Genomic DNA, 11,523 nt, shown 5'->3' with positions numbered 1-11,523 from the left:
CTACCTTGACACATGTGACGGATGGCACAGTACATGGAATGCAGCCCACCCAACATTCAATGCGACCTTACAAACCTGGTAATCATAGCGTTGAGTGGGGGAAAAGCCCCCCCCCGAAAAACCAACAAACCTGCAAACAAAAATGCATGTAGACGCAAGATGGCAGTAGGCCATAACGATCTCACAGCATGAAGAGCTGCTCACATGTGATAGAAATTAGCATACTTGACAACCAATGTCATAGTTTTTAGTTTTAGTAAGAGTTTTACGGCACTTGCAACACAGTAAGGAGTGCTAAATATTAGAGGTGTTACGAGAGAGTAACAATCACAAAAAGAAGGAGGGGAGACGACAGCTGATGTTGGATAGGAAAGAGGAAGCAAACCACACCAGAGCACCCGCCAACCACTCACATTAAATAGTTTCAGTCTTCAGTTTGAATAAAGAGAGGTACGTCAACCCAATAACGGCCATTTAGTGCTGGGAGAAAGTGAGACAGGCAAAGGCAAACCACAAAGGGGAGGTGAAAAGGGAAAGATCAAGCAACCCCTGACGCCCATTAACTACTCACACAAATAGCACTATTACAAGCGAAACGACTAAATATTTTGTTCCATAAGATTAACAAAGCTTGTTGGGGAAAACAGGCTATTTCGGCACTTCAGCCAGGTCAGTAATGTGGATTTCACACCCCATCAGAAATCACACAGGGAAGAGGGAACCAAATAATACAGTTGCACCAAAACCAATAAGCTATACACGCGGAACTGGGGGAGGGGGGGTGTCAAATTCAAGAAAAAACAAAACAAACACTACAATAGTATACATAAATCTAGAACACAGGAGAAGAGAAAAAAAACGATTTTCCCTAAAGCAACAAATCAGTAAAAAATAAAAGAATTTTTAAAAATTTACACAACAAGAACCAAAACAACAACAAAAACAACAACGAAAAAAGAGACTTGACGATCTAAACACCTTTGCACTAGAGACAAGGAGAGAAGCCCACCTTTCGGTCAATGCAAGTAAGGACGTAAACACGATGTAAAGTATCAATGAAATTTGACACAATCGTTACGAACCGGAATCATCAGAGACGGCGTTGCAATTAAAAATAAATAAAACCCACAACATTATTCAAGGTCTTTGAAGGTAAATAAATGAAGGAACACACCAATGGGACATGGTACGTTAAAAACTGAGCAGAGAAGTAGGTCAATCCCCCACCACTCCTCCCAGCCAGCAGCTGGATTGAAAAGAAACTTTTAATATTATTATCAACACTGTCGTGGTCAGGTCACCAAGGGTAAAAAAAACAACAACAAACGAGATATGAGCAAGAGAGAGAGAGAGAGAGAGAGAGAGAGAGAGAGAGAGAGAGAGAGAGAGACAGACAGAGAGAGAGACAGAGAGAGAGAGAGAGACAGAGAGAGTTTTACGGCACCTGCAATAACAAATAGTTCATAATATAAGTGCCAAAGATGAGGTGTCTTACTAGGGAGTAACATACACAGAAAAGAAGTAAGAGCGTTAGTTTTAAGTTTCAGCAGAGGTCTTACAACACTCGCAACTGCATAAAAGGCCATATGCGCGCCAGAAGAATAGAGGTGTTACAAGAGAGTAACAAACATAAAAAAAAAGAAGAAGGGGAGATAAGGACGATACATGTATGATAGGAAAAGAAGGAGCAAACCACACCAGAGCATCCGCCAACAACCCAAGAAGAGCGTTAAATAAGACTGGTGAGTGTTCACTTGGAAAGAAGAAGCAAACTACATCAGAGCACCCACGAACCACCTACGTTTAGGGGAAAGGGGGGGGGGGGGATACGCTCCAACCACCCACACACGGAACTTCAGCACACAACGCTACCACGAGGAGCCATTTCCAGGAACCATGCTGTGTTTGTCCTCTGCACTCGATTCATATTCTTTCTTTATTGGTTTCTGTTCATTTACTCTCAGCGTGTACGCAACGAATGAAACACTCACTTTCGAAGTACATGCATTCATTCATTTCTCAATAAGGCTGTTTTCACCCCCCCCCCCTCCAAAAGCGAGCAAAATGTTAATTTTACGGCATGGTTCCATGCACGTAATAGGGTTATTCAAAGTTTGGGACCAAAAAAAAGTGTACATGGGGGAAACTGCAAGAGGCCACTATAATAGATGTGATACTGAAAAGAAACGGACAGAAAGGACCGGTATAGATCAATGACAGCGAAATACGTCAACTCACAAATTTCACTAACACTCGTGCTTGCTGGGGGTATGCGCAGGATCGTAACAGGATATAAAATATACATAATATATAATACGGGCAAAACACTTGGTAATGCTTGGGGCAATCTGGTTCAGTGCGAAGGGAAAGCTGCTCATATATACGGGCGTATTAAACACCAGGCGATCAAATTCAGCGCTGGATTAATGTGCCAAAGCATTTCAATACAACTACTCCTTTTCAGCCCCCAGGGCACAGAGTGAGAGAAGAGAAGTGGAGATGGGAAACCCTGATAGGGCGCCTTACAAGAAGAGACAAATTATGGGAACAACAACGCAGAGAAAGATGAATAGAAAAACGTCAAAAAAACAAAAACAAAACCAACACAGGAACACAACCACGTCGTCTATACAGCTGACACAAATTAAGTTTAAACTGCCGTGTTACCATGCGTATTTGTTATTTCCTGCCAAATTTTCAAGAAATGAATGGAGAGAAGGTCCTTATTCTTGCATGCCAGAGGAGATGATAACACCCACTTCCTCCCCCCTTTCACAAACACCTCCAATGTCCGAAGACAAAACCTTCCGTCCTTCCTTTGTTCGTATCCTGTGTAACAAACGTCAATGTGTGTACAAAAGGAGTCAAGGATAACAGCAATGCACTTAACCGCAAACATTTTTATATGCATGTGTGCACACAGAAATGTGCACTTCTCTTTCTGAAAAAAACAAAAAAACAACAACAACAACAACAAAGAACTCTTACATTATTCTCTTAGATTTTTTAACTTGGATTATTGGCTACAGTTCGGTTAAAAGTTCTAAATGTTCGCAAAGCAACAGACTTTCAAAGCATAGCATGACTGAAACACAAGCTGTTCCTATTTTGCCCCATATGTAACAATATTACAATATATAATTATTATACCTGATGCTTTTTTCAAGATGTTATATGAAAAAACGACAGGTTACTTGTTCCTAAGGGTAATTTTTTAGTTTAGTATAAGTTGAGGTTTTACGGCGCTCGCAACTGATAAGGTCATAACGCAAGAAGATTAGAGCTGTTACAAGAGAGAAAAAAACAAAAAAAAGAAGAAGGGGAGATAAGGATGATAGATGTTTGATAGGAAAGAAGAAGCAAACCACACCATAGCACCCGCCAACCACCAACGGGTAATTTTTACGCCTGACAAAAAAAAAAATATACGTAAAAAATTCAATAAAAAATACTAGTTAGTCTTTAAACTACAGAAAGGAACACTAACAGACAAGTCTTGTATTATAATAATACAATAATAAAGGTATATGGGAGAAAAAAATTGCCAAGAAAAGCCTCCCACCAATGTCCCTTGACTAAGCTGAAAATTCCACGGTGTCAAGACTAGGAAAAACAGGAAATCCATGTCACAGCAATAAAACCAGATCCTTACTGTGTTTCTTAATATGCAAATGGAAAACTAAAATCTAAAGGAAAGGCCAAAGAAATGAAAATACATTTAGATAAAATTCTCCCTTGCCATCATTTTTACCCCTTGAATATTTCAAGTTTGTTTATATATATTTGTTTATGTTTAAGTAAATGTTTCACTGCACTTGCAGCACAATTAGGTCATGTAAGTGCTGAAGATTAAAGGGGTTGAGTAACAAACAGAGGTAAAGGAGGAGAGATTATAAGGATGTTACATTTTTTTAAAGAGAAAAGAAGGAGCAATTCATACCAGAGCATCTTACTTTTTAAGGTTAATTACACCAAATGCACCTAAAAACAAATAATGAGAAGAACAGAGAAGGAAAGAGGACTCGCTGAAAAAACAAAACAAACCACACACACACACAACAGACAGAGCACGGGACAATCAATGAACAACAGGACTTTTACAAAAAAGTGCTGAGAAAAAGAAATACTTGGGAACTTTGAAAAGAGCATCTTCAAACCAAGACCGATAAAAATCAAAATAATAAAAAGCTCAGTTAGTGCATTCAACATTCATTTTAATTTTTTTTTCCACCCTGTAATCTTTCAACTTCAGTCTAAAACTAAAAGGAACAATTTTTTTTATAATTACTAATTTAAAAAAAAACAAAAAAACAGCCAACTTCCTGACAAAACGAAAAAACACAAAACATATACCATTGAAATCTGAACCTTTTTTTTAGATTCTCGTGACTATATTAACCGTAAAAGCAATCTTAAAGGCACAACAGTACACTGGCTACAATACAAAAGATCTGGAACTTACGTTAAATCTGGAAAAGAAGAACCAGGTTTTATCTGGGGAAATACATGGACGAATAACAATAAGAAAACTTCACAACTTGTTGAAAGAGAACACATACCATATTTTCAATCATAATGATTTACCTATACTATGATAATGTGGAATAATCTAACCATCCAGTGTCTGTTCTTCTGAAAAGATTGAGGATTGGGCCCAAACTCTCAAAGCACGAAAGTTTGGTATACAACCCCCAATACATCATCTGTTTGTCATTTCCAGTAGTTACTGTGGAACAGAGGCTTTGCTCACTTTGAACAACACGGAGAAATTTCAGCCATTTTTAATGAAAATTTTCATTGTACTTCACTGCACACATGAGAAGTTTAAACCCATAAAGGAGAGTGAAGAGGGACAGAGTCTGCTGCAAAGATGCAATAACCAATAACCACATACTCATCAAGGAAGCAAAGAGGCATTTTGCTGACATGCCTGTGAATGCCCCTGAGCAAGTGCATGGTGACATTGACACTTGGTGAGAAAAAAAAATGTTAAAAGAATAAAAAAAACAACTAAAACAACCAACCTTTATTTTGTGTCACTGGTTGATGGGCCAAACTGACACTGAAACTAATTCTCGCTTTTATACTCTATTGCTCCTTAGCCTTAACGGAAAAAATCAAAAACATATATACGTATACATGATCAAATGTTTTGGAAATGTAAAAAATTCGATAAACATAAATTAAAATATTTTCCTACAAGTTCGGATCAATTCAAAATTGAATTTTTTTAAATTTAAATAAAATACATTTTAAATTCTCTTAAGGCAAAATAATGTATAGAGATAAAACTAAAACACATTTTCTGAATGCTCTTTACACTTATAAATTTTTAACACTATAAATAGTAACAGACACAATCCACTGATAAGTGGTTTGACCGATCATGATAACAATAACACAAGGGCACAATGCCAAAGGCATGGAGACGTCTAATCTTTGAGTACGAGCCAACAGTTTATCAACTAATTCAAAAACGACATCATAATATATCCTTCTATTATCTGATTAGTTGATCATGTACACAAAGGTCAAGACATAGTAGCTACACCAGGCATCTCTACAAGTTGTCAGTACAGTACCTAATTACGGTTAAAGGTCAAGAAAAGAGAGAAGCAGCATAATTATAATATATAACCTTAAAATACTTACTTCTAAAGGAACTCCAGAATTTATATAATTATCTCCTACAATGTATGTAAGATGCTTGTCTGTTTGGATGAATGCTGAAATAAAAACATAAAAAAAAGGTTGGCAGGTAAAAAAAAGAAGTTACGAAAGCTTGAGACAGAAGCAAGAGGAATCATGATACTGGATACTTCTCCCACAATGACTTTTAAATAATTAATTATTAACAAGTGTAAGGCTCTAAGTAACAATTAGTCTATGATTCAACAATAAAAACAAACTGCTCATCATGCAATAATAAAGTTAAAGTGTTTTAAAAGTAAGTACAGTAAGGTCTATTCAACCTCTGGTCCTCTACCCAACAACCTCAAGTTGTTCAGAATTTTCAAAAGTAAATACCCCCTTTAACAGCAACCTTTTCCTTAAAAATACAGCAACTTCGGCTTCTCATTATTTGCCAGACAAAGAAAAATTGACAAGTCAAAAACTGTGTAAACACCAAAAATCATCGGTAATAAAAATTTCAGTGTGAATGCAACCCTGCCCTCCAGTATCTCGTCAAAACACCTCCTCTCTGGCTAAAAAATACTTTACACTGAGCAACAGGAGCTTAGTTCACACCCTCTCGCAAAGAGGCACTTTCAAAAGTCTCCAGATTGGGGTGAGGAAAGTCTTGGCTCCTCTGCAGGCATGCATGTATAACACTACTGTGTGTGTGTGTGTGTGTGTGTGTGTGTGTGTGTGTGTGTGTGTGTGTGTGTGTGTGTGTGTGTGTGTGTGTGTGTGTGTGTGTGTGTGTGTGTGTGTGTGTGTGTGTGTGTGTGTGTGTGTGTGTGTGTATATAATTACGGTGGTTGGGCGAGGGGTGGGGGTGGGAATAGTTTGCACCCTTTGATATTTTCAATCAGAAGCATCAACCAACAAGTCTTGCTTCCAAATGGCATTCGTTGTTTTAGGCGGACACCAAAAGAGGTCTTCTGACTGTTAAATAAAAACTTGATGTTATTCTTGGTGCCATTGTACAAAACACCGGTTATCAACATGGGAAAGTTTTACTTGTTCCTGTGGTAGAGGATATATATTACACATCGATTTCAGATGAATTGCAAATTCCTTTTCCAAATCAAGACGAATGACACTATTACTGCTTGTAAACTGTGATTCAACATTTTGCCTGATGTTTGGCCAGCATCTAAACTGGAAGCAACATGCCCAGAGAGTTTTTTAAAAAGCTTCAAACTTGCATAGAGAGTAGAAGCCCATGAGTTTCAGTACAATGCAACTATGTACTATATCATGTATGAAATGACGTAAAGGTTTCTCTTTTTTTTCACCCCAGTTCGTCATGAAATATCATGAACCTTTTTAAAAACGCTATACATTTGCTTCTGTCTGATTTCAATAACAGATGACACAAAATTATAGAGTAAACAAGATGCCGTCATCATTGTAGAGTGTTTGTGTAGCAGCAGCTGACTAGACAAGGCAAAGAAAACCACTACAATTTACATCTTCCTAACCATAATCTGACAGTAACACTTTTGAAAAGGCCACCTTTATTCTCACCCCGGGTGAGAATAACCCATGTCTCGCTGTTCTTACCCCCCGTGAGAATAGCTCCCACCCCGAATGTGGGCATAAGGCGAGGACCCCCCCCCCCTGACCTCTCGAAGGCCGATAAAAAATCACCTTGGTCCTTGGTGGCTTACCACATGTGGTTGGGAACGAATAATTGTAATGATAATGTAAAAACATTTTTTGCTTCTCCAGTAAAAAAAAAAAAAGGCTCACTACCGAACTGAGCGGGATGTGGGACCTGCCGCCGGCAGGACCATTCGTTGTTTTTGGCATCTCTGCACACAACACAATATGGTTCAAGAAACAGAGAGCGTGTACAAACGTAACGAGACTATGCTCTTGTATGACGGTTGAAGGGTTGTAAATTTGGCTCTTTTGGGTCGCGTCTGGCCTGGAGAATTTCATTTGGCTCTCTGGCTCTTTTTTGGCTCCAGACTCCAAATGTTCAAGAAGAAGGGGACAGAAGAGGCATGAAAGAAAAAGAAATAATAAACGAAGTGACTATTCGGACTCGAGTCCGAATATGAAAAATGTTATTCCGACTCTGATTCTTGTCCAGCATGACATCACTTCCGACTTCCTGTGACTCGTGACTCGGGCTTCCTGTCCTGCCTCACTCGTGACTCGCCTCAGGCTGGGTAGAGACCGGGATCACTTCGGGCAAAATGGCGTTTTGTGCAGGAGCCGAATTTTTATCTTATGATGAATTTGAGGCCGACCTGAAAAGTTGTAGCGCTTCTAATAAATGTTTATTTGCCAAGAGGTCATCAGAAGCAATTAAAGATGGCTCGTTAGCGTGTGTCGGGGTCGGATGGGCGGCCTGCACACGTGTGGCTGTGTGTGCGTGTCGGGGAGGGGGGGGGGAGGCACTATCGGTCCGGGCATTGAACGTCGCATACGCGTCAGTCTTTTCCCCCCCCCCCCCGGCAACTGATCATCATTACAATAATAAGCTAGTCTTGACGTAGATCTACGTAATGAATTGTGCGCTGGTCTATGGAATCAAAAGTTGCCGTATGCTCGGCTCTACACAGCAACACAACTTTTCTTGGTAAACAATCGAGATGACACAGGCTTGTGTATTTGAACGAATCGGTCTTTTTTTTTTTACACAGCTCATAATATGCAGGTGCCAGGTGGTCTGCTAATCTTCAATTTTACCTTTTTCCACAACAAAGAAAGTGGGATACATGGGGGGTGGGGGGGAGGGCGAATCAATGAGGCAGCGGGCATCGGATCAGCAGATAAGGTGTGGGGGAAACTAAAAAATGGCGGAAAATTTGACACACTGAACGTTAGATCTATAGAACGAAGACACTTCTTTTTTTTCCGGACCCGAGTCCGAATAACATTTTTTCATAATTTCATATTCGGACTCGATTTTTTTTTATTCAGACTCGAGTCGCAATAAAGACGGCCAATAATTTTTTTAAAATTTAAAAAATGAAAGTGAAGAAAAGAGCTTGGATTGCTTAAAGATTCTAGGGAAAACGATTTTACGCCCTCGCCCATATTTGGTCTGAATAATTGACTGTGACTAGATTGAGATATAGAATAGATCTATCTATTCGGACACAACACGATCCTGTGTAGCATCAGCCTCAGCCCTGATCCCTCTTGGGTCATTTCTGGTAAAACAACGGAGGGGGTGAGAATAGCGAGACATGATAAAATCTAGAACTAGGTTATTCTCACCTGAGGTGAGAATTTATAACCACTTCCTTTTGAAAAAGTTGCAAGTGCAAATAAAGGGTTTGGGTTTAGAAATACATAGGCCTACCTACGTAGCCTGCCTAATGTTTGCTATTTTTAGTCGAAAACAAATAACATTACTGATAGCCCAGGACCAAGGAGATGGAGAGCAGGACCAACCAAACTGACCTCTAGACACTCTAGATCTAGATATATAGGACTATAGGCCCTTCTATTATTGAAACTGAATAGGTCTCTCACATACTCTCTATGACTACACCGACAGAAGAAGTGATTGTGCATCAACCCTCTAGACTCTCTCGATCTACATTCTAGATCTAGAATCTAGATCTATGTTCTCTCTAGGCCTAAATCATAATTTAATAAATAGCATTTATACTGCGCATTTCCATTTCCTAAAAGATGCTCAATACGCATTACAATATAAAAGACGTCACATCTTAAAAATTAATCGACAAGTGTGTACGTAAAACAAAGTATTAAATTATTATACATGATATAACATAAAGGCTGGCACTATTTCTCCGGCCGTTCGGGAAAATAAAGCTAGGCACTATTTCTCCGAACGTTCAGGAAAATAAAGCTGGGCACTATTTCTCCGAACACTCTGAAATCACATCCTTTCCCGCAAATTTAGGATATTATATAGATCTATAATTATAGTATAGGCCTACCAAAGATTGTTTGTATACAATATGGTTCAATCGGTCCAAAAAATGTCCGCAGTAAATATTTATATAACGAAATGCTACAGTTCCAAACAGTTTTTCGCTAGAGATATGCCTGTGAAGGGTGCTGCTCTTAAACTTAATGTGTTGTGTTCACTCGTGTGCTGTCTAGATCTAGACCTAGACTCGCAGTCTAGCCGTACTTATTCTTAATATGATGGCTAGACTCACCATTTACAAAAAATAGGCCTACTGAATTTTGTACATTTTTAGTGTGCAGTACCTAAAGTATTTGTATTTGAGACGAAACCAGGTGCCTTATTAATGACAGCGCATGTATTTTAAACCTCCTGTTTTCTAATGTTAATAGGGCCTAAGATAAGTACGGCTAGACTGGCAGTCTAGCCGTACTTAAGGACGGCTAGACTGTCAGTCTAGCCGTACTTAATATTGACGGCTGAATTGTAAATGAAATTTTTAGTTTGCAATGCCTAAAGTATTTGTATTTCAGACAAAACCAAAAGGTGCCTTACTGACTTGCATGTATTTGAACCTGAATAATTACTAGATCTAGATCTGAGACCTGTGTACTTTACAGGCCTGAGTCGAAGGGCCAAACCTAGATATATAAGTTGTACGGCTAGACTGGCAGTCTAGCCGTACTTAAGTTTAAGAACGGCTAGCCACTTTGTATTCAGAAAGAGACAGAGAGAGAGAGAGAGAGGGGAGGAGTAGATCTTGCGAGAACTTCCGGGAAAAACAAAATGGCGACCCGCGTAGTTCGGCTCGATTCGAACAGTGAAATAGCCATAGCATCTTTGAAGACGATCAAATTAGCTTACTTTTGTGCTATAACGTAATTTTTTCTTGGCTTTTATCAATTTGATCATCTACACCGATAGACAGTATTCCAAAATGAGGAAAAGCACGTCTTGTTTCGCACCGGGTGAGAATAGCCTACGCTGGCAAGTCTCACCCGGGGTGAGAGGTAGAATGGTAGATCGTTTTTCTATTCTCACCCCGGATGAGAATAGCCACTTCCTTACTACAGTAATTTAACTTTGATAAAATGAGTGTTGTTACAACATGGCCCAGATCCCCTGATCAACAAGTGTTAGTAGATCTCTAGATTTCTAGAGCCAGAAAGTAGGCACTTGATCCTCTCCGACTAGTCTAAATCTAGATCTAGAGTCTAGAGAATCAAGCATCTGCTTGCAAAACTACTAAACTAAAGACTGGGCTGGACTTCTCTCGATCAAGATCTTATCCCGAAAGCATACTGAATTCATAGATCTAGGAGCTGATATGCAGCCAATCTAATGCTCACAGCGTACATAAATACTGTCATCCCCAAACAAAAACAGGAAAAGGGCATTTCATCATAGATCTTGTTCTCATTGTTGACAATAAGAACTTGTGTTGACGACCAACTGAGGCCTCTCTCTAGGCTTGTGTTACATTGGCTACTGCCATTGGTTCGAGCCGTTGTTTACTGTTTGTGAGTTCATCTCCTTTAATAGCAATAAAAAACCCTTCTGAGACAACTGTACCTTGGTTGTGACTTTCCACTGTGCTTCCATAAACTGTACAGTGTTGAATTGTTTGTAAAACGAGAAACAACTGAAAAAATTCTTTCACTCTGTCGGTCGCGTAAATATCCAGTCGCGCCATCTTCCCATGCTGTAAGGTCAAGTTGATAGAAAATATCCAAGTTTATTTTCCGACCTCAATGCCCTTCAAATCAAACAATCTGAAGAAAAACCCGATAATGAGTGTACTACTGCTTTAGAATTTCCAATGTGCTAAGAATTACAGCGTTGTAAGAAATATGTTTGGAAATATGAATATACGAAACTTGGTCTTCAAGTGTTGTCTAGCTTTGACAACTCCAGACTAGGAGTTATTTGATTGGTCAATCGCGTTCACTTGGCAACTT

The 11,523-nt window shown here is 39.1% G+C and overlaps 1 protein-coding gene across 2 annotated transcripts in view; it reads right to left on the bottom strand.

The window, feature by feature from the left end:
• The window catches only part of LOC101855009 (transmembrane protein 131), a 100,895-nt gene extending 89,424 nt beyond the window's left edge, over positions 1-11,471 (bottom strand). Inside the window, exons 1-3 of one of the 2 annotated variants that reach the window (XM_005095267.3) lie at positions 11,138-11,471; positions 5,653-5,726; positions 4,463-4,494 (exon numbers count right to left, since the gene is read on the bottom strand). In XM_005095267.3, coding sequence (XP_005095324.1) covers positions 4,463-4,494; positions 5,653-5,726; positions 11,138-11,258 — 227 coding nt within the window. In that variant the 5' untranslated portion in view covers positions 11,259-11,471. The remainder of the gene's footprint in view (positions 1-4,462; positions 4,495-5,652; positions 5,727-11,137) is intronic. The other variant, XM_005095268.3, reaches the window with a different exon arrangement.
• Positions 11,472-11,523: the final 52 nt, after the last annotated feature.

This window comes from Aplysia californica, unplaced genomic scaffold (assembly GCF_000002075.1).
Source record: "Aplysia californica isolate F4 #8 unplaced genomic scaffold, AplCal3.0 scaffold00099, whole genome shotgun sequence".
Taxonomy (NCBI): Eukaryota; Metazoa; Mollusca; class Gastropoda; order Aplysiida; family Aplysiidae; genus Aplysia; species Aplysia californica.
This window is presented reverse-complemented; position numbering and strand designations above follow the sequence as displayed.